The following is a 25056-nucleotide window of genomic DNA, read 5'->3' on the forward strand; positions in this document are numbered from 1 at the left end:
AGAATCAAATAACAAAGAGACACAACTTTATACCATTTTGTCAAAAATCAATGCATAGTGTGAAATGGGACGTGAAATGCATAGAAATTTTCAAATTGAAAGTGAGAATTGTCAAACATTTGCTCTCACTAACTTGTCTATTCTTTCTCCTATACTGAAATCATTTTTTCTCTTACACTCGACCATTGTCCTCTGATTGAGGTTCTGGCTGATTAGTGTAATATGTAACTAGTCGGTGATGTACACAATGGAGGGTGAAAGGAACTGGCCAGCCTACCCCATTATCTCCTGGCTTTATTATCTTATAAGTGGTGCCTGGTTGGTATCACTTGTGAAGTTCAGACCTGTCTTCGGACAGTTGACTGAACAACACCAACAAGTATAATGAAACGGTGACAATCCAGGATAAATCATTCACACTATCAGACAGTGACAGTAATGGAACCGAAGAGAAAATGGAAAGTGATGTGTTTGTCGAAGTGAAGGAGTAAAAAATAAAATGTTCTTTGTAATGTGGGAATGTCTCTTGTCCCTTTTTTGTTTTCTGTATGAAATGTAGTAGACTCGTTAAAACTGTAAAACCTTCAAGAGGGACCATGCTTATATGTTGAAACCAAATACCTACACAGTTCACAGAAATGTATGATAATATGAAAACTTGTGAGTTTAACTACATCCATTATATTGTATGATTTTAATTTTCAAACTTTTTCTGAAGCAATAAATTTAGGAGCTCTGTGACATGATGGTATGTGTTACATAGTCACCTTCCACATGAAGAGACATAACCGAAAAAAAGTCAATTTTAGAGATATGCTGGTTTCGAATAAATCTATATGTAGTTTACACACTAATCGACTTTTTGAGTGCTGTTTATTTGTGTGGAAGGAGACTTCACGACTTCATTCGTGATATGTTTCCCTTACTGCTATCAGAGGATCACTTGCCATTTTAAAATACCACCTGTACTTTGTTTCCTAAAAAGGAAGAACTTTTGTTTGAACGTCTAATCTGTTTGTTTACTATGTTTAGGCCTGTTATATGTATGCTATTATTTTTCCTGTACTTAATTTCCCTTTTTTTGTTCGTTCCCCACATTTCTCTTTTGTGGTCTATTTTTTTTTTCTTCCCCCCCCCCCACTCTGTGTGTGTGTTATGCTTTGTTCAATGAGGCAGTCCCGTTATTGGGAAAGCTGAAAGAGTGTCTTTCTTATTATTAGTAAAACACATACCAGTCCTGGACTTAGAAGAGTGTTGGGACAAAAAAGACAAAGGGACGAACAGTTGTAAATTATGGGAAAATAAAACAGAATTTGGATAGCTGGTGATGGCCAATATCAGAACCCTGGTTTAGTGGCAAATACGTAACATTATTGCAATTGATATAATGACTGATAACATTTTAGATTTCATGTTGCAGATGGGTACTATTAAAGGCGAACTGGAAAAATTAGTGTATAAAACATTGATTACTCGTCTCTTATCTAAAGGCCTCTGCCCTAACCATCATTAAATGCCTAGCTGTATTTAGTATATCTAGGTATATTTAGAACAACACTTTCGAAAGAATCGTGAAAAGTTATACACTCTGTACTGCCTTACTTATGTTAATAATTTTGCTGAAATAAAAACATTCTTCTCTTGCAAATCTAGTCTTTCAGGTGAAGCTCCCTGTAAAGCAGATTTGAATAATTTCAAGGAAAAATTGTTCCGGGGCCGGGTATCGATCCCGGGACCTCTGGTTGAATGTACCAGCGCTCTACCACTGAGCTACCCGGGAACTCCACCCGACACCGTCTCAACTTTTCTCTTTATATCCACACAACTCACGTGGGCTGACGAAACGCCAGAGACCCACAACGAGTGCACACAATCTCTGTGTGTGCTTGGAATTGTGGTTTTCTGTTAACGTACACAGTAACGTATATATTATGCAAATCTAGTCTTTCAGGTGAAGCTCCCTGTAAAGCAGATTTGAATAATTTCAAGGGAAAAATTGTTCCGGTCCCGGGATCGATACCCGGCCCCGGAACAATTTTTCCCTTGAAATTATTCACATTCTTCTCTTGTTGGCATTACCTTACATTCACCGCAATTGCACCACTCTGTGTTGTTAGGACCTATTTCTGTTCTCAATGAACTCACTAGACACTTCTATCCTAGGTTCCTTCTGGGGTTTGAACTGGTATGGTTTAATTCTGGGCATTGTCTTAGAAATACTGATTAAAAATGAAGGCTATGACAAGCACACTTATTTAATACTGCTTTGTTTACACGCGCAGCTTCAATCCAGGCTGATGTTACATCATCACCTTTAACATGTCATATTACAACGGAAAATAATGTTCCAGTCGTCATAGAAAAGCGCAGTTTTTGCGTTCTTCTTTCAGTGTCAACTGTCTTAATAATTAATAAAATAAATAGGTGTTTTTTTTTTTAACTGGACAGGGCTTTTAGTACCATGCTAGCTGTTGGGTCCAAAGTTCGTGAGTTCAAATCTAATCAACACAGTTCCTGTAGGATGAGAGGCTTTCTGACACATAAACGAAACCTGTTCATGACAGAGGCCTCTGGGCAAACTTTGTTGGCCATTTCTCCCCCACTGTTGAATTTTTCGTTAATGAAGTCTGTACTTCAAAGCTCTTCTGCTGCTGCTGAAACCAAAAATAATTCACAATCTCCTGATTTTCAGCTCGAAGTCCTGTGTTCCAGCATCTGAATGCATCTCTACAGGGTCTTACAACCATTAGAGCATTCAGAGCCCAGGCCATTTTGGAGAAGGAATTTGATAGTCATCAGGTAAAATTGTTAATTTTTATAAGTATATTAGTAATAAATATATAAATGTATTCTTAGTATAGCCTCTGCAGTTTAAATAAAGAATTATAAATCATTGGCAGTTCCGGTCAGACCGTAGTTGAGAGTGGACGTGTTTTCTTGTGCTGCTCCCAGTATTCCAGCGAAATCTTTTACAATGGGGGGACCAAAAAATAACCGTAAAGTGGAAAGTGAAAGCGGAAATGAAGTGAGTGGAGACAGCAAAGTAATATCTACTCTAAAACAAATGTTTGATGAGTTTAAATCAAGTATACAATTGGAGATAAGTGCATTACAGCAATCAGTTCAGTTCATGTCAAACAAGTTTGATGCATTTAGCGAAGAGCTGTGTAAGACGAAAGAAGATCTGAAAACAACACAGGGGCAAGTGCATGATCTAAAAAAGGAAAATGAACTCTTGTGGAAACAAATAAATGAACTACAGCAGTACACGCGTAGAGACAATCTACTGGTGTTTGGGATTCCGGAAACTCCGGAAGAATCCGTTCCTATGATTGTCCAAAATATTTCGGAAGTCATCGGAGGACCGGAGCTTGTCGCTGACTTAAGTGTTGTACATAGGCTACCTGCAAAACCCGGCAAGACGAAGCCTATTGTCGTCAGGTTCAACAAAAGAATTAGTCGAGACACATGGCTCCAGAAATTCAAGTTAGAAGCGAGGAAACACCCAGAAGGCCCAGGAATTCCGCTACAAAGGATCAACCCTTTGCTACCTGATGGGAGGCTGACTGCTGGTGAACATTTGACAATTGCCACCCGTGACCTACTAAACAAAACAAGAGAGGCAGCTAATCAGAAAGGGTACCGTTTTGTATGGACGAGAGATTGCAAGGTATTTATTCGTAAGGATGAAACGAGCCCTGCTTATAAGATAAATTCTTTCCAAGACTTAATTACATTGTAATTGTCTTACTGTCTGATTTTTGTTATCCTTTTTAATGTTAATATTTCTAAACAATGGATTGTCTAATAAATGAGCTAAATTATTATTCCGCTAATAATAACACTCGCACAGCAGTTTTGGAAGACTTTAACTCTTGCAACAGTTACATTGGTAACAATTTACACGATTTTAAATTATTTCACTTAAATATACGCAGCTTAAATAAACATTTCCTGGAATTCTGTGCCACTATGCAAAATTTTAATAATCCTTTCGACTTCATTATATTGACGGAGGCTTGGTTAAATCATGACTCTGGCTATGATTTACCAGGTTATAAAAAGTTTGTCAAAACGAATAAATATAATAAATGCGATAGTTTAGTTGTCTACTGCAAAAATAATATTGATGTCACAATAGTACATGTAGATATCCCACAATGTAATTCTATTCATCTTAATTTTATATGTAATAATACTCCATTCTCCATTGTGGCGATATATAGATCCCCAAACAATTGTATAAATGAATTTTTAGACAATTTTGAACTATTTTTGTTTAATTCTAAAGACACAAGCAATCAAATCATTGTTGGAGACATTAACATACAAATTCTAGAAGACAAATTAGACAGTACTGGCAATAGGTACATGAATATCTTACACGAATATGGTTTTGTCAAATTTTTACACTCTATCACTCGGCCTGATTCTAAGTCTTGCCTTGATCACATATTTTTTAAAACAAAGAGTAACTGGAAATTTGTACCTGCTGTTTTGTGTAGTGCTATTACCGACCACTATGCAGTTATTGCATTATTCGAAATTGTAATTAAAAACTCTAATACATCTCAGTATCCTCTCCATATAAAAAGAAACATAAATTACAATAAGCTAATTTCGCTTATAGAAAAAGAAAATTGGGATTCCGTGCTTAACTGTGAAAATGCTGAATTGTGCTTTCAAGTATTCCAAAATTTAATATCTAATTATATAGACATAAACACAGATGTATCTTACTTTAAAGTATCTTCTAAATTAAGAAAAATAAAACCCTGGATCACCACAGGTATCATTAAGTCAATCCGTATAAGAGACAAATTAGCCAGAAATATTAGAAAAGAACCTGATAATATAAATCTAATAAATTATTACAAAAAATACAGAAATACTTTAACTCTTATTATAAGAAACATGAAAACTCAGTATTATCAATCTCAATTTCAGAAGTATCGAAATAATCCTAGGAAATTTTGGCAAACTATTAATGAAGCCACAGACGTAAATGTGAACCAAAATAGTATCATATCAGAGATTTTAAATGAAGAGGGAGAAATATTTAAAAACAAAAAAGACATAGCTAATGAATTTAATAAATATTTCTCAAAAGTAGGACATAGCATTGCATCGAACATCAACAAATCGGCATTTAACACGAAAAATTATTGCAGTGGCCATAATAAGCACGCATCTTCCTCCATGTTTTTATCACCAGTAACCGAAGAAGAAATTTATAATATTGTTAAATCCTTAAAAAATAATGTCTCACCGGGAATCGACAAAATTACAAGTAACACATTAAAGATTATCATTAAACATATATTAAAACCGCTTGTTTATGTATTCAATCTATGTCTCACCCAAGGAGTTTTCCCAGAATCTCTGAAAAATGCTGTAGTTGTACCGGTCCATAAGTCAGGGGAAAGAAAAAGTCTGAATAACTATAGACCTATATCCTTGCTCTCTAGCTTCTCAAAGATATTAGAAAAATGTTTAAAAAACAGATTAGTAAATTACTTAGAGAAAAATGAAATTCTCTCCAAACATCAGTATGGCTTCAGAAATAAATTATCTACGGATGACGCAATTATTGAAGTCACTGGTAAAATTATGCAGGAGTTGGATAACGGTTCTAAATGTTTAGGGATTTTCTTAGATTTAAGGAAAGCTTTTGACACGGTGAACCATCGTTTACTTCTGGACAAATTATTTGATATAGGAGTCAGGGGTATTGCGCATAAGTTATTTCAATCATACTTAAACAAAAGAACTCAGGTAACCAAAATTGATGATAATATCAGTGAAAATGTAAATATTGATATAGGTGTCCCTCAGGGAACAATTTTAGGTCCTATTCTATTTTTAATATATATTAATGATTTATTAAACATTGATTTGAAAGTACATAATGGCTCCTGTTATTCTTACGCTGATGATACGGTGGTGATTTTCAGTGGTTTAACTTGGGAGGACACTTATAAACATGCCAATGTAGGTATAAATTTTATCAAAAACTGGCTTGATGCAAATTTGCTATCTCTAAATATAACTAAAACTACTTTGGTGCCATTTTCTTTAACAGTCTCTGGATTGAACAAATTGAAATCACTTTCTCATTTAAAATTAATAATCCACAACTCATTTTGTAAACTCTCTACAACCTGTAAATGCCCTTGCCTGAAAGAATCTGTAGATGTGAAATACCTGGGAATTATTGTTGATCAGCACTTGAAATGGGATAGACAAATCACCTTTTTATGTAACAGAATACGTAAAACAATTTACAAATTTGTAAACCTTCGCCATTACTTGCCTACTCACGTATTACGTTTGGTTTATTTGGCTCTAGTTGAATCTGTTATCCAATATGGTATAATTGGATGGGGAGGCATTACAAAAACTGCTCTTTTTCCTCTAATTATGTTGCAAAAACGTATAATCAAAATTTGTTTGAAAAGGCGACTGGATTATCCAACAAATTTGATCCATTCTGAATTGAATGTTTTTAGAATTGACCAAATTTATGAATACTCTTTAATGAAATTCTATCATAAAAATAGAACGAAATTTGTAGCTCAGCCACATGCTCATAATACGAGACGAAATGAAATTCTTAAATTAGTTGAACCTAAATATTTCACATCTGCTGCTTTACTACACAGTACAAATTATGGTCCACGGCTATATAATTCGATAATAAAATTTCATCCAGAATTGACTACTTTAAGCAATGAAATTTTCAGATCCAGAATTAAAAAATTTATATGACAGACTTCCCTGTATATATATTATGTACCATGTATTGTAAAACAAGTTTATTTCTATCCTAAGTGTATTTTTCTATTTTATCTTGGTTACTATCTCAACATGACCTGCACTAATTATACTACTAATAATAATTTAATATTAATCCATCAATCTAAACATCGTCTCTTTTTTCACTCAGTTATTATTAGTATTATTATTTACTAATTTTATTACAATCTTTATGTGAGCTTTTTTCTTAAGTATTTTGTCTACAAAGTATGTGTATCTATGTAACGGAACTGTCCCCGAACACGAGCTTTGCTCTTTCGGGGTATTTTAATGTAACGTTTTTATGTATATGTTATTATTAAATAAATAAATAAATAAAATAAATTATGTTATTGCCTTCAAATAATCTTTGTAATTTAAACGTGTTGTTAAAAAATTATAGTTAAAATGACAATTATCTTATAAAGGACAAATAAATCATGTTCCTTCTCTCTCATTTTGTATAATGCCAATTTGTATTTCTGACAGAAGGCCTGCAATTAATTGGTTCTGACCTTATGTTACAGGATTTACATTCTGGAGCGTGGTACCTTTTCATTGCATCGAGTCGAGCCTTTGGCTTCTGGTTGGATATAGTCTGCCTGATTTATATAACAATCGTCACTATTAGCTTCCTTTTAATTGGAGGAGGTGAGAAACATAAGCATTTGTTGTATATACAGAGAACAAATTATAAATATTTTAATTCAATTGAAAGATTTCATTAGACAATGTACACTACTCTGAATACAATTTTTATACAAGGTGTCCCAGGAGCATTGTAATATATTTCAGAATAATGTAGTTTCGCTTAAAATACATCGTTTAAACCATATATATCTACGTCCGAAGTGTAACAGTTGAGAAAAATTGGCAGGGAAAATACTGGAACATCTTGCGGTTCCATGTATTATACCTGACGTTCTACGTTTGATCTTTGCACACAGCACTGCCTGGCAACCACAACACACCTACGTAAATTGCAACTTAACTGTACTTGTGCTATACTGTATTATTTTTGCCCTGTATTATCTAAAAATGTGGAAAAATGTAACTTACTGCATTACTCTTGTAATCCAATTCGTTTTGTATGTAGCTATTTTTTCCAAAATGGGGATTATTCTGTTATTGCTAAATTTCGTCATTTGATTTTAAGTCTAACTAATATCCTTTTGTTCTCATAAATTTCAGTTTCGCAGATTTCAGTCTGAATTTTTATCTTTGGCTCTAATAGTCAAACCACAGTCTAGTACATACAGTCACGGAGCTCAGTACATAGGGAACATGCATCCAATGACAGTTGAAACTTTAGTTGCTAGCCATTAGGAACGCTACTATCGCTCATCACAGATAATGCGAAATGGTACCGGCAGAGTCTATTGTTCCTAATATTCTCAGTTGCTAACTGCTTGGAGTGATGTATCGTGAGAAATCCAAAAAAATTATCTCAAGCTTCGTGACTGTATGATATTATCTATGTAAAGATTAATTTTTTGATCCTACAGAATACTTCTGTTACGGTAACAATTAATATTAGAGGAGAAAAATTTGCTCCGGTGCCGGGGATTGAATCCAGGTCCTTGGTTCTACATGTCAAGCGCTCTAACCATTGAGCTATGCCGAAGTTCAATCCACACCACTGGAGGAAAGGAATTCGATCCAGTGCTGTGGATTGAACTTCGGCATAGCTCAATGGTTAGAGCGCTTGGTACATAGAACCAAGGACTGGTTCGATCCCCGGTGCCGGAGCGAATTTTTCTCCTCTAATATTAATTGTATGATACAGTAAAATCTTCCTAAAACGAAACACGATCGTTCCAGAATTTTTTTCCATTTTCACAGGTCTTCGTTTTAGAAAGGGTTGAGTTTTGTCAAAACTAAGAATAGACTCCTACAATATGCTCACTGTAGGAAGAACATAATGAAGAAATAATCTGAAATAAAAGTTACTACAGTACATGCAAAGTAAATTTTATTTTCATAATTATTAATTTACGTAATTGCAGCTCTCTCTCTCTCCCCCCTCCCCCTCCCCACATCTCCCTCTCCCTCTCTCCCCCTCCCCCTCCCCCTCCCCCCTCTCTCTCATATTTCTTTTAAAGTGCATTGCCGCGGCTTTTTTTGAAGGGAAAGTTGTAGGATTTCCTTTGCGTCCTGCATCTGTTCAGAGTGTATATTGCGCCCTGATCCATCGGTTGTGTAACTGATGTTGTGTTTGGTGGAAAATAGATTAACTTCACGTTAGACAAATCAATCCTTGGATGGCAGGTAGCATTGTTTAAAAACAGTTTGACCTTATGACCTTGACGTTTCATTGCTCCAGTAAACACTGTTATTTAACACTATATTGGCATATTAACACAAAACTCTGAATAAATAAACGGAAATGTGAAATTAAATTGACACTACACTACAATATTATTCACAGTTTTATTCTACTCGTACTGTTCTTTATCACTGTATTGGCTTGTTAACACAAAACTGAGGATAAATGAATGAAAATGCAAGAGAGTTGGAAGAAGTAACGGTACAGGAGGTCAGTAACCTGCCAGGGTCCTTGACAATAAGCTAGAATAGTGACATGGTTAGAGAAGCTTCACCCCCATCGCCAAATAAAGAATAGCGAAAGTCTTCCAGTCACACAAAAAAATTATGCCATGCTTTGTACAGTATTATCGCAAAATTAAAAATGGTTTGATAGAATTTAACAATAGTGACGCTTAAAATTATTTGTTTTAGTCAGGTTTTTTTACCTAAATGGTGCCCAAAAGTGATTCCACTTTCGCCTTAGGCAGTGTTCTGTTTTAAAGTATTATTTTACATAGGAAATCATTCTGTTCCCAAATTTATTTTTCGTTTGTACAGGCTTCCTTTTTATAGAGGGTACGTTTTAGCAAGGTTTTATTGTATTAGACTGTGGTCAAACTTTGACTAGCATATAATAGCATAGGAAGGGCTAGAGTGCTGTATAATTTTATTTTTTGTCCCCTTTCATAATTTTATGGATTTGAAAATATTAAATACCGGTATCGTAATTCCAAATATTTTTAAAAAACTTTACTTCCAGTGTCCCTTTCATTTTTGTATGAAATTAAACTTTCTAGATGGTTGAATATATTTCTTGCAGAATAATTTTGTTGTTCATAAGTTCTATTTTGCTTTTCTTTGGATATTTATCTCGAAATGATATTACTTTAGATTTTGTTGTTGGAATTGTTAAATCATATTCTTTTATAATTTTGTTTCATTCATGAATTGCAATTTGTAAATTGCCTTATAAATCTGATCTGTTACTGTGAGCTGATCACTTACGAAATTTATAGTTTAAATTTTCTTTGCTCTGGTAATTCAAATTCTTCCATTATAGTGAATAATGTTGGCAAAAGCGCACAATATTCTGCCATACTCCTTTGTCTTCGAAGTCTGAAAAAAACACATGTGTTTCTAGGTTAAGCCTATATTTTCTATCTTTATTTATATTTTAGAATCAATGTTGCATCAGTGCACGATTAGCCTTTTCAGAAGCCATTTTATTCTTCAGACATGAATTTTTCTGAGGACTATTGTAGTTTTTTGTTTAAAATCCTAGATACTTTACGTTTTGGAATTGTTGTTGTTTAATCAACTACCCGAAGACAGGTCTGAACCTCACAAGCGATACCAAGGCACCACTTATGAGGCAACTAGGCCAGGAGATAATGGGTATGGTGGCCAGTTCCTTTCCCCCTCCATTGCATACATCGCCGACTAACTACATATTACACTAGTCAGACTTCAGATGCATTCAAACAATTGTTCTTCCTCTGACACATATCGGCAAGTGAGATATCCTTTCTGATAATAATAGATGTAGGCCTACATATCAGCCAGAATCACAATCAGAGAATGTTTTGGGATTGTGAGGAAAAAAAAGTGTGCAAATGAAAACTTAAATGGAAATGTGGTACCAGTATACAATATAATGAAAGAAAATATGCGCGAAATGTGTAGGTAATAACAAATTGTGTAGGCTTATCTTCTTCGTGACACCTAACTCTTCCTAACTAGGTACGGTACGGTACTCTTCTATTCTTCTATTATACTATTCTGCTACAGTACTTCTTCTTGTACTATTATACTCTTGCTGATATTATTTTTCGTGTTTTACAAGCCTATCCTTGGGTCTGCTGCATTATTCATCTTTGTAACTGTTTTCCTCTACCACGTCTTATTACTACCTTTTTTTACTATACTTTCTTCGGAAGTCTCTTATTGGGTATTTATTATGTCTTTGATAAAGCTTAGTTCTGTTCATATCTCTTCAATTTTTATTCGGTGTATTTTCTTATTCGTCACTTTATGAAGTTCTAATTCTTAATGTTAACATTAAATATACGGTATTTATTGAATTCCAGACAGCACTGGAGGCAACGTAGGCCTGGCCATAACACAGGCCATAGGCCTCACAGGAATGCTGCAATGGGGTATGCGTCAGTCAACGGAGCTAGAGAATCAGATGACATCAGTGGAGAGGGTTGTTGAGTTCACACAAATAGAGCACGAGCCACCTCTGACTTCACCCCCTGGTACGTGGGACCACCACTCTTTTCAAAAGGTGAATCAAGTCACTGAACTATTTTTATTGTATATTTATGTTTTTTTTTTTTTTCATTTTTCACAGACAAGAAACCGCCGAAAAGTTGGCCATCTGAAGGAGCCATCAAGTTCGACAGATTATTTCTTATATATTCCAAGGCAGACGGACCTGTGCTGAAGAACCTCAATTTCTCAATTGAAGCTAAAGAAAAGGTATGCATCTATTCATAAATATTTGTTCTAGGTGTTATATGTTCACCATTACACTTGAGACTTGTGGGTATGGACTCATTCAAGCCATTTGATTTAATTGTGATAAAAAATTCTCGGTAGGCCTACAGATTTCTTCAGAAAGTAAAGGAACTCGAATTTCCTATGTCGTAGATTTACAGCAAGAATCCTGCCCCAAGTGAGAGGGCATGTTGCAGTATTAATTCAGTTCTTCTAATCATTATTCTTGTCTATCATTCTATCACTGGGGACAACACATTCAGTCTCACTGATGCCTTCAACTCAGCAGTATTAGATTAGTCAAATTTGTGGGTGTTGAAAAACTACGAATCATACAAACAAACTCAGATTATTTTTACCACTCCGAATTTAATAATTTAAATTTGATGTTTTAATAGTATGCGTAATACTATTTCATTTCTGCTGTTCTTTCACTATCACCTTCCTACATCTTAGTTTTTGGTCAATGTGGTCTTCTGTAATTTCAATCCATAGTATCAGGCTTCGTCTAGCACTTTTTTCTCTGGCATATACTATCCTTTTCCTCTGACATGTACTATGTGTATATATAAAGTTCTGTTTGAATTTTATCATTCTTTATTCTATCGACATCTGTCCAATTCATTCTGCAAGTTTGATTACCAGTACATTCTAAAATTGGTTGCATTTTTAGTTCTTGTAGAATATGTAATTTTCGTTTATAGTCATGAAAGACCTACCCTTGGGCAGAAAAAACAATAATGAAAAGTCATGAATTTGAATTACCAGCAGTTCTTTCCAAATATCTTGATCTTTGGTGTTTCTAGTCTTTTTTGATAATACCATGTTTACTCGATTATAACAATGTATTGATGAAAACACAACACAAAAAAAAAGTTTTCAGGGGAATATAACACACACCCCTGCCAAATATACACAATTGTAGGAGTGAGAATTATTAAAAAAACATATTACTGCTTATGCATCACATTCTGTACCACTTCGATCTTCAGAATATGAAGTCTTTATCACTATGCCCAAGTTAAGATCCTAATCATCACTGAAATCTATTTGATTGTTTTTCTCCCTAAGCAAACTGCCTTCGCTATCACCTAAAGCATTGGAGATGCAGCACTTTTTTCGAATATAAAACGTCGTCGAATATAACATGCACCTCAACTTTGAAAGTCGCGATTTTACCAAAAAAAAAAAGGTGCGTCTTATGACATAGTAAATATGGTATTCTGCAGTAGCCCACACCTCTCTTTCATATGCCAAGAATGGTATTGGTAATGCTTTTTTAGATTTGAGTTTAGTCTTTTGTGTACTATTTATTTATGTTTGTTATTTTAATATTTGTTTTAATTCATTGTACTGTAATTCAGAAATTGAATTAAGGTAGGGTTGCCATACGTGCAGGTTTTCCCAGACATGTCCTCTTTTTTAGCATTATATTTTTCGTCCGGATGGGTTTTTAGATTTTGGCTAATTGTCTGGGTTTTTAGGTTAATTTTCAAATACGACGTTACTTTGTTGAGTTTTTAGATTTTGGCTAATTGTCAGGGTTTTTACGTTAATTTTCAAATACGGCGTTACTTTGTTGTAACTGGGAACCTTCTAATTATTGCAGTTAAGTAATGCTTTAGTCCACTCCACTTTGAATGCTCTCGTGAACTTCCTTTTCTGTACCTTTTGACCAAGATGTTTTATTTTTGTAAAGTTTGGAAGCTTGAGTCTTGAGTTTAAAACTGTTGTCAATAGGTGGAAATGCTATATATCGTCTACCAGTTACTATTGCTAACAAGCTGCCGACTTTCATAACTGTTTTTTTTTTGTCGTGCTGTACATGCTCGTAGTTTGTACGAGAAAAAATGCCGAAAAAAGTATAAATTTTCTGCCGAGTTACAGAAGAATTAGTATCCTTGTTTCCGAAGAGGTGGAGATGATTTCGAGGGTGGATGCATAGTATGTAAAGTCAGTACATTTGTGTCAGTGTCGAATAAAGGAGGACTTGATTTGCAAGCGCATCTGGATTGTGAAAAACACAAAAGAGCAGTTCAAGAAGAAAGTTCTTCCACAAAGTTAACCGACTTCTTTGTAAAACCTGGTATCAAATTGGAAGATGAAATAACCGTAGCAGAAGGAACTTTCACTTTCCACACTGGTAAACACCACGTAGCTACAACGTGATGGCGTGCACATCTGTCCTATTGAAGACGATGTTCCCAGATTTGGATATTGTGAAGAAGTTTTATTGTGGAAAAAATAGGCTCATGGTTATAAAGATTAAATTATAACCAATTCACTTGTTTGTATTATTATGTTGTTATTTAAGGTTAAGAAAATTACTACTATAAAATAGCAATAATTCTCAGCTTCAATAGTCTATATGCTATACATATATCAGTATTATACATGACCTAGATAGTGATCAGTTCGGAAGTAGGTGTCGATAAAATGTCCTCTTTTTTTGCTTATCAAAATATGGCAACCCTAAATTAAGGTAATAAGATTGTTCAGAAAATTGACATGATGAGCAGAAAAAGGACTGAAGAAAAAGGACTGTTTTTATAATGGCGTATACATATACTAGATCATTGTCATTGTAAAACCAATGCAGTTTTGTTCTTAATGTATAACAGAAAACACTGAACCAGCTTGGAGAGTTTTTAAACATGCAGTTCAAACTCTAAAATTTATAGTATATTTGGTACAATCTTGGCTCCAGCATCCTTTTTCATCTTGAGTATTGTTTCGAGATGTCCCCTTTATTTATCCAATGTTTATTATCGTCTTTATTTTTTGTTTGGAATTAATTTCGTACAAGATACAGTGAACACATATTTTAACCACATTTTAACCACATATTTTAACCACATAACAAATTGAATTATGCAGAAAATATTATCAACACTAACCAGAATTATAATAATATAGAAACAGATACGGAAATATTACATATTATACCTAAAAGTCAACAGTTATACCAAATACCTTACTATAATAATACCGGACAGCTGTATACTATAGGCACCCAACAAACAAAACTCAGTGCGCAAAAACCAGCGGGTGTGACTGTCTCGCACAGATGACGTATGCTCCCTTTCCCAGCATGCTCCCCATCTCCAATCACACCACCGACACTATGCACATGTGCACGTATTATCTTCTTGTGCTGAACTGAACACGTGTTAGTGCTACAGAGTCAGGGAGTCGCATAGCATTTTATATTAAATATTAATTTAATTTAATTTAAATATTTAAAATTTAAATATGAGGACAGTTCTAGTGAAGATAGATACCGATTGTGACTTAGAAAGAGACGATGTTGACATCTTGTAATGTTATATTCACTTAATTGGTTATTGTTACAGTTGCTCTTTGAGTGCACATATCTGCAACCGTAGCCGTTATAGCTATACCAATAGCCGCTTATTAAAGAACCCGCCTACTGCAGAGGGGTAAGAGGGGTATAGCATGTGCGGCGTGAGGAGTTCGAGCTGAGGTTTGCTTGTAGGATACCTATAGCAGCATTGACGTGGGTGCAAAATATCGCGGACTTGACATCTAGGGGAGCGACGTGAAATTGAGTCCACAAATACAAATATTAACATAGCGGAAATCGGACTATTGTTTAAAACGTGAGGTACTGATGTCGGATAATATACGAAACACTTAAGAAATGTTGAGTAGTACCTATTTAATGTAACATTATTTTATATCAAAGCTGCATATTATGAGAAATATTGCGTGCTTCATATTATTTTCAATTGATTGTTGCGTATTTTTTCTTTGCTTTAGTAAGACAAAATGAATTCTGGTATGGAGAATGAATTTACAATTTACAATTTACATATACCCATTGCTGACAACTGCAAAGATAAAAATGATAGTAATCTGATGCTTGTAATAATTAGTAAAGGCATGTGGACAACAATAAAACTTAATTTGCTAAAACCTTAAAATTTCCAATATATTTTAACTTCTATTCATTTATTAGGCCTAAATAAAAATGATAATTTTTATTGTTCTATCAACACAGAGACAAAGACATTAGGCCTAATAAAGAATTTTGTTGACTCATGTTTTATGAACTGTCGGAAATCGAAAGTACAGCTTGGAGCAATTTGTAATGCTGTAATTGTAGCAATTATAAACAGAACACATACACCCTGACATTTTAACAGAGCACTAATTAATAAAACTATTAACTAGCCCAGCAACAATATACATTGCAGTTGATTACAGCTTGTTCCTCGAGTATCTCCACACCGGCCGCCTAGGTAGCAGCACCAGCATCATTCACGCGCAGAACTGCTAGCTGTCCGGTATTATTATACTGGGTGTTCAGTTCAAAATGTGTCATGGCTCGCTGTATGCTGTCATGTGGCTAGCCGTTGAGCCTAGAGAAATCAATCTTCCTACACTTCCGCAGAGGTTTATAACCTATGAGGCAGAGAAGTTGCCTAGCAAGTACGGCATTCATTCTGAAGAGTACGCACCGATACGTATGGTAACGCCGGTAGTGGCAGGAATGTGAACTGTTTGGAAATACTTACTGTCGGGATATGGGGAGAGGGTTAAGACGATTACTTACGTATTTGTTTACATTAACTTCGACGGTCAACATGGACACGGAGCATTTGATTTGTGTTGTGGAATGTTACCGTACGCAACCGATGATAACAAATACCCTGCGTACAACTTGCCGGCGCAAAACACAGTTCGAAAGAGGTTATGGTAGCACACAGACCGTACAGGCCGCCATCTGTTGCTACGACGTTCAAGTTATACTGTACACGTTCTCAAGTTCAGATTGAAGAACGCCTTAAATAATAGGCAACTTCTCTGACATATATGCTGAAACTCGCTTCAAATCGGTGACCCAACAACAGTGACGTCATGACACACTTTGAAATGAACACCCAGTAGTAAGGTATTTGGTTATACCAGCGTTTCTCAAACTATGGTCCGCGGACCACCTGTGGTCCTCGAGGTCTGGCTTTGTGGTCCTTCAAAAAAGGCAGAAGAAAAAATAAAATTCAAACGAATTGCATATCACCCGAAGTCTTATAACTGAAAATCTCAGAGTTTGGAAATGACATATGGCAGTCGCCTTTCACTTTTTCTCCCAGTACTGACATTTTATGATATTTATTATCCTATACGTCTACTGACTTCCCACTCTACTCTCAACAACAAAAGAGGGATTACTATGGACGTGGCGTTTCTCTGCACATATGGTGCTGCGCCTGTAATCCAGCCAGGGACCACCCAAATTCATAACAGAGGACCGAACCTTTTCATGTATTTATGACTTTCTTAATAGTTTTGCCGACACCCAGTCTGCACATTGAAATGGTCACGTACTGTACGTCGTACACCAACAATACTTTCTGAGGTCACAATTTTAAACTTATTTTCCAAGTACATATGACGAATTTTCGTGGGTTTGTGATCACTTTCATTGCGATATTGAAACTAACAAACTTTTATTGAGTGAAAGAATACAGTTAATTGAACTCTCGAATGACACCGGACTTAAAATGAAATTCCAAGTGGAAGGTACGGTTAATTTCTGGACCGAATCACAAGTGAAAAGAGAATACAGTGAACTGTACAATGGTGCTTTAGAGATTATAATTCAGTTTGTTTCTTTGTATCTGTGTGAGAAAGGGTTTTCATCACTAACTCTAATAAAAACAAAGTAGGCTACCGAAATCGACTTGATGTATGTGACAATCTACGACTTAAGCTTACCAGCATACATTCAAATATAGAACAACTATGCAAGAATCGGCAGGCTCATCCACCTCATTAATGTATCAACATTTATTTATTTATTTTTTTAGTTAATAAGTAAGTTAAAGTTTATCCAAACTCTAATAGCCTTGAATTATTAAAGAAACAAAAATGAATTTTTTTCTATTAACATTTGCTTAATTAGTTAAATACTAATATAAAATTAATTTAATTTAATTAATTTTAATTAATTAATTCTATTTTAAAATAAAAATATATTGATATTAAAATATATTATAAAAATAATAAATTTTCTTTCGACGGAACAAGAGTAAGATGATCCGCAGAACTGTTCTGATTTAAAAACGTGGTCCTCACTTCAAAAAAGTTTGAGAAACGCTGGGTTATACTGAACAATAGGGAACAGTTGTACCTTGGGCCATTCATCATTTCTCTGCCATGTGTGTTTGGAAAAATGAAGTATTACAATCAAGTTACATATTTGTACACAAGAGGTCTCTCACAACACTTGGTGATCTTCAGTGCAGTGGTTGACCACCGAGGAACTTCTTGAGATGCAGGAAGAGATGAAAATCACTCGAAGACAAATCCGGGCTGTAGGGAGGATGGTCAATTTGTTCCTAGCCAAATTTCGAGATGAGATTTTGGGTGTCACAAGCCGTGTGTGGCCGAGCGTTGTCAATGTTTTGAGGACTCCGTTTCTGTCCCAAAAAACAGTGCACATGATCTTGCGTGTTGACATGGTTTGTTTGAATTTCTTTTTCCTTGGCAATGCAGTGTGCCTCCATTCCATGGACTGCTGCTTTGATTCAGGTGTCATGTGAGACATGCAAGTCTCGTCACCTGTCATGATATGGTCAAGAAACTCATCGTCTTGCTCACTGTAACATGTGAGAAAGCTCAATGCACTGGAAGCTCGTTTGGTTTTGCGTTCCTCAGTGAGCATCTTGGGTACCCATCGTGAGCACAATTTTCGATATTGTGATCGATCTGTCACAATTTTGTAGAGAACACTTCGCGACATTTGTGGAAAATTCAAGCAATGCGAAGAAATTGTGAACCTCCTGTCCTCATGAATTTTTTCATCGACAGCACACACCAAATTGTCATTGATCAAAGATGGCCGACCGGTATGCTGCTCGTAATGCACAGAGACTTGGCCCTCATTGAATTTCCTAACCCATCTCCTGACCATTCCATCACTAATGGCTTCATCACCATACACCTCGCAAAGTTGACGACGAATGTCAGCTGGTTTGATGTTTCTCACATTCAAAAAACGGATAACAGACTGCATCTCACAGTCGGCGGGGTGCTCGATCACTTTAAACATTTCAACTGATCACAACTAACCACACACACACAGACTGAAGCTCTGAAACTGTATGCACAACTTGTCTGAGTACTGAAGAAGAAAACACGCATGCACAAAATAACGATTGCATTGATGCAACAGCTATAATTGAAAACGGAACTTACTTTAAGAACACGCCTCGTATAATGCCGCTCTAAATGACTGGATGTTGAACCACCCAGGAAGCCTGCGACTATTTAAGATCTAGCTAGTATTATCGGCAAAGCATTCGCTAAGGCATTAACCAAGGAAAACATCCAGAAAGGATTTGATGTCATAGGAATTTATCATTTCAACGAGAATGCTTTTGCAGATCATGAATTCTTGGCTTCATATGTCACAGATCGGCCTTATAATGAGCCTGCTAATGCTGTGACACTTGCTGCTCTAATTCAAGACATGGATCCAGAGCCAGTTGAATATGCATTATCCTCAGTGTAAGTTGCAGAGACATCTAAAATGTCTCCTGAAATTATACACCCATTTCCCAAAGCAGCCCCAAGGAAAACGACTGGTGGTGGCAGAAAGCAAGGGAAGACAAGAATACTAATGGACACACCAGAAAAAGAAGAAATTGAAAGAAGTAGACTAAAAAAGAAAAACCCAGTATCTGCAAAGAAGACAAAGAGGCAGCTTTACAGAGAAGAAACTTCAGAAGAAGAACAAGACAGTGATGAATTGATGTTACAGGATTCCAGTGATGATGACCTAACAACTTTGCTGGAAAAAGAGAATGCTGATGACCATGATGATGGAAACTCTGAAGAAGGCATAAGAGAAGAAAATTATACACTTGTTCATTTTGCTGGAAAGAAGAAAGTTTCACATTACATAGCAAAAATGTTGAATGTTGATGAAGAAGAGTGTGAAGTTCAATTTCTTAAAAAACTTCCTGATTCCAACAAGTCTGTTATGGAGAAAGATGATGAAGTGGCATAGTCGTGAAGCTACCACCTCCCTACCAACAAGGTTCATCTAAGAGACAAACTTCTCAACTACAATTCTCAGTTGATTTCAGTAGTTATGATGTTAAGTAGATCGATTTTGTGTTTTTTTTTCTGCTTAAAATGCATTATTGCATGAACATGTTACAGATAAATTGTATCTTTCATTTGTTTCCTAGTATATTCCAGAAGTTTCGTAATTTTTAGATATGTATACTTTACATTCATATTTATTTTTATCCACACTTTGTATTCTAGTTTCTTTCCTTGTGGGCTAAATTTATAATGTGACCCCAAGGTACAACCTCATGTTCTACCTTGGTCCATTTTACCTATATATATATATATATATATATATATATATATATATATATATATATTATATGTATATATAATTGAGTTATAAAAATTATCAGAGTGATTAAATTCGTAAATAAAGATTACCAATAAAATTTCAAAGACTATCTTCATCTTATTTTGTAATTTAAACACCCTAATCCTCATAATATGGTAAAAATATAAAATAAATGTAAAAATGACCTAAGGTACAACACCTTCCCCTACATATAAAAATACACAATTCAGTTTTAATCACATATATTTTTTGACATTTTAATACAAAACACACAGGTATTCTCACCACCTTTCATCATCACACTTATATACCCCAGAGTACTAGCCTACATGGTGGACCACCACGCATTTCGGCAGCCAGCTCACCCAAGACCAACACTACCTGATGTGGCCACTTCCCAGCCCATCACACTGAACTTCAAAGCCCTCTGTAGCTCACCGCACCACACTGCTCTGCATTGCACTGACACCAATCTATCAGTTGGTTGCATTCTACTGTTTATCTGCTTGGATACATTGGTTGCACTTTCGCTTGGTGTGTGGCAATTGGATCAGAAACCCACTAAACATACCTACCATCATGTTGTATTTCCTGTTGCCTGAGTTATGTCTGTTTTAATATTCATTGGAAATGTAGTGGGAGTTAAATTAAACTTTTGACACTATTCCTGTTCTCCAGTAATGATCTGACAAATAACTTTTATTTCCAGAAAGTGTTAATAATTAACACAGATATTTTGCTCCATGTGTTGGGACATTGTAGTCGAATGGCACTCGCTTTTCCATATGGGCTATTCCATCTCAAATCGACCGAAATATAGAGAAAATTGACCTTGCAATTTTTAAATACAATGAAACTTTTTCTGTCCGTAGACAACTGTGATATAATGCTTTGTGCAAAGTTTGAGGCATCAGAACTTAATAGTGTTTAAATTAATAATATTTAAATTTATCGTATTTTCATAAAATTAGCAACTTTAAACTGTTGTGGCTCCGAAACCCTTTCATCCAATGATCAAAATCATGGTTTATTTTGATGCTGAGAGGTTAAAGTTTACAATGACATACAAACAGATTTTCTTACTTTTTATGGAAATGGAGAAATTGAGATTTTTCTTCATTAAGATGCCTTTGGCCACGAAAAATTTTTTAAAAATATATGGTTAGATTCCGCATTGAAAGTACAAATAAACACATATTTTTTACTGGTGGTTCGTTGATAAGAAAGTATTGAAATTATCAAACAGGGGAGAGTCTGGTAGTATCGGACATCGGGTAATATCGGACAGTGAGTTTCTTTCATCTACCACACGATGATAGTACCTGATTGACATGGTTACGTTTCTGTGATGTCGCATAGAGAAACGTAACCATGTCATTCAGGTACTAAAATATGGTGGTAGTTGAAAGAAACGCACTGTCCGATTCTACCCGATGTCTGATACTACCCGACTCTCCCCTAAAGAAAATAAATAGTACGCGCGTGAACTAACCAGCGGACTGTGAGGCGGGAGATAGCCGAGGGGAGCAAGGCCAGTAGACATAAACACGTGATGTGTCGTCTAGCAGTCATGGCTGTGGTAGCTTTATCACAGGTTTTCATAAACACAGGAGTAAAATGACGCCCAACACTCGCTTATCTTCAGCTCTCGACCATTGCATGCGGGACTGCATCGTTCAGGTCTGGGTGTGTGAAAATAATCTATTTAATACCCTCGAAACTTATTGCCAAGCCACTAAGCAAACAATGCCGAATCCCTCTTAATAATGCAAAATTTTTTCTCAATATTTTTTTACATTTTTAGAATTGGCCAAAAAGCCTAAAAGCAAGTAAAATCAGATTATCTGTCTCTCTGTGTACAATAAAAATAAGGATTACTTCTTAACATAACCTACCAAATGTCAATTTCAGAATAAGCTCTCGTTCAATGTTCTGCAGTAAATGGTTCCAGAGTTCTGAGCGCTGAAAGAGGCTTGTTTTTATAAAATACGCTAAATTTGTCGCTCATTAATACGAAAACCGTTTGACTTTCGATAGTATATTTTTGAAAATGCACTCCCCTCAGCACCTTGTATAAGTAGGAAAAAAATTAAAATATAAAAAAAATTCGAGGTTTTTTACTGATCGATTTCATATGGAATAGCCCATATGTAGCTCCAGTATTTGTAACAACTGTACAAGAACCAGGAAGTCTTCGTCATCATCTGTTTCAAATAACCTCAAATTCCAAGCACACATGACCACACATTTCTCGGTTATCAACTCCTGCAATGGTTTTGGTACACACTTTCCATAGCCACCCTGAATTTTGTGATTTGCAATGCATAGATGACGGAAAATATGTGAGGCCGCAGTCGAGACATTTGTATGAGTCCCCCACATACTGAACAACACACAAAATTAAATTACTTTCCATTGCCGTCAAAAACAGGTTTAAAAACTGTCCAAATGACACTTTTTTTAATTTGCATCCAACTCTGTTGTTTCAAAATCATTATCAGCGAGTTTCTTCCACTTACTTTTCTCTAGGAAGATTGCATTTTCTTTGCAATTGACCATTATTTGTGCTCGTCTTCAAGAACAGAAATTACAAATTAAAACAAAAATGTTTGAAACCATAGTTGATTGTTGATAGAACCACACACGTTGAAACCGTAGTTGATTGTTGATGGAACTGCACATGCATGCACAAGCCCACGCAAACTCATAAGTGACTGATAAGAGAGGAGACTTCAGTTCGATGCCTTGATACCAGCTTACAGCACAAATCTGTTGTGGCAGAGCCCAGTCAGGCCAGTGCTGTGATATCACGGGCTTGTTTCATCCAAGGCTGTGAAGTCCAGTAAGGTCTAGTGTGGAAACAGCCCATGGGGTGGACGTTGTGCAAGACTCTGATAAACTCTCTCCCAAAAAAGATATTAATAGACAAAAGACAAGACTGTAACATCGGTAGACCACTGATGATGGAGAATAAAATTCCAAAATGGTCGTATTGCAAATTCAAGGTATATTACTCTTGTAACATTTTAACATGGTGAAGTTTATAAAGTTTTATTATATTTTATATATTAAAAGTGTTATAATGCGAATCACAATCAAGAAATGAATTAGTTTGTGTCAGTATCTCTAAAAAAAAAAAAGTTACATTGCATGGTATTAAACTGGTGTACTTGTTTGGCACAGAGATTTGTCCCAACTTGTATTTGCCAAATACAAGTAATATGCTCTCATGATGTAAAAGAATAATTGTTTTCAAATGTTTTTTTTTTAGGTGGGTATTGTGGGGCGAACAGGTGCTGGTAAATCCTCACTGATTGCAGCTCTTTTCCGACTTGCTCCACTGGAAGGTTCAATCTATATTGACGGCATAGATACCACTGCAATTGGTCTGCACGAACTACGAAGCAAACTGTCCATTATACCGCAGGAACCTGTACTGTTCTCTGGAACTTTGCGCAAGAATCTGGACCCATTCGACGAATATTCAGATTCTATTCTGTGGAGGGCTTTGGAGGAGGTGAGTTTGTTTACGAAGGTTGAACAAAATTTTGGAACTGTTTTCATTTCTCTGTCCATAGCTATTAATACATATTATACCCTTCAATTTAATCTTTTTGAGGTTGCTTGCTTGCTTGCTTGCTTGATTGATTGATTGATTGATTGACTGACTGACCGAATGACCAGCCGTTTCATTCCATTCCACGATGCAGTGCTATTTTAAATTATCAGAGAGGCACACTCACATAATGCTAAATACAGTGAGAAGAGTGTGAGACTGGAGGAATGTTTTTGGTCACAAATTCACTCATGAACAGTTCAGTTCCAAAATTTTCCATCCATTGGAATGTTTTCGTCACATGTTTTCTTGCAGAATTCTTAGTAAATAGTTCTCTCATCATCTGTTTAATACAAGTCAAGTTTTCATGCATGAAGAACATGAGAATGCTCACCAAAGTATTTTTAACGGAAATCACATTGGGTCTTAATTGTCAGAACTGTACTAAAACTTGTGCCCTGCATATTGTTACCAAGCACTTACTTTAACCCTAGCAATACCAAGGGGGAGGGGAGGGTACTTTGTGTCCACCTCCTCCGAAATTTATGTTTTATATATGTAATTGACATATTAAACATATGAAAATATTATTTATTGTCAGTTTATGAATCCTTCTACCTTATTCTGTTATTGTTTAATTGTTTTACTGATAGTTTTACTAAAATACGAAAATATGTCAACGTGGACAAAAAAATCCCCTCTTTGTTGAAGTAATTGTTCGAAAATATACAATATTTCAATTTTTTTTTTCTTTTATTGTAGTACATACTATTTGCTTATTACAAATGTTAAATTGTTGAAAATTAAAAAGTTTTACAGTGGTGGCAAAATACCCCCTTCTCAGTACTGCATGTTATTTAAAACAACTTGGTATTGCTAGGGTTAACATGTAAGTTTGCATGTTGGTTCACAGTCTGCAGGGCAGGATTTACGTATGTGGAGGCCCCAGGACGGCATGCATGTGGGGGACACCAGAAACCCATATAAATTACATCACAGCATATCAGCGGAAATATGAAAATGAAGTAACTGTTTGATTTTACAGAAATGCATTATTACTCGTAACAAAGTAAAAGAGAGTAGATTATATAGAGGCAATAATAACGCTAATTATGTATAAAATTTTCTCACTTCCTTTGCACCAAACATGTCAGTAATTTTTTTAAAGTCCATTTCATGAAGAATACTACTTTCCATGCTGAATAAGGAAAGATATGTTAGACGATCTTGCTTAATGGTTCTACCACAGTCTAGTACATACAGTCATAAAGCTCAATACATAGGGAATATGCATCCAATGAAGTTGCTAGCCACTAGGATCGCTACTATTGCACAGTCTACTGTTCGTAGTACTCTCAGTTGCTAACTGCTTGGAGCATTGTATCGCGAGAAATGCAGAAAATCACCTCAAGCTTCGTGACTGTATGTACTAGACCGTGGTTGTACTGAGCCGATTTTTTTAAGTATTCTTCTTACAAGTACATTCCTAAAAGTATTTCGTCAT

At 35.5% G+C, this 25056-nt stretch overlaps 1 protein-coding gene and 1 non-coding gene across 5 annotated transcripts in view; one reads left to right on the top strand and one right to left on the bottom strand.

The window, feature by feature from the left end:
• LOC138704977 (probable multidrug resistance-associated protein lethal(2)03659) overlaps window positions 1-25056 on the top strand; it is a 456593-nt gene that overhangs the window by 394605 nt on the left and 36932 nt on the right. For all 4 annotated transcript variants that reach the window (XM_069833477.1, XM_069833479.1, XM_069833478.1 and 1 more), the window contains 5 exons: window positions 2693-2799; window positions 7323-7446; window positions 11190-11360; window positions 11456-11583; window positions 23268-23513. In XM_069833477.1, coding sequence (XP_069689578.1) covers window positions 2693-2799; window positions 7323-7446; window positions 11190-11360; window positions 11456-11583; window positions 23268-23513 — 776 coding nt within the window. The remainder of the gene's footprint in view (window positions 1-2692; window positions 2800-7322; window positions 7447-11189; window positions 11361-11455; window positions 11584-23267; window positions 23514-25056) is intronic.
• TRNAN-AUU (transfer RNA asparagine (anticodon AUU)) lies at window positions 1709-1780 on the bottom strand. Its single transcript has one exon. It is a non-coding gene; the product is annotated as a tRNA-Asn (tRNA).

The sequence above is a fragment of the Periplaneta americana genome, chromosome 8, assembly GCF_040183065.1.
Source record: "Periplaneta americana isolate PAMFEO1 chromosome 8, P.americana_PAMFEO1_priV1, whole genome shotgun sequence".
Lineage (NCBI taxonomy): Eukaryota > Metazoa > Arthropoda > Insecta > Blattodea > Blattidae > Periplaneta > Periplaneta americana.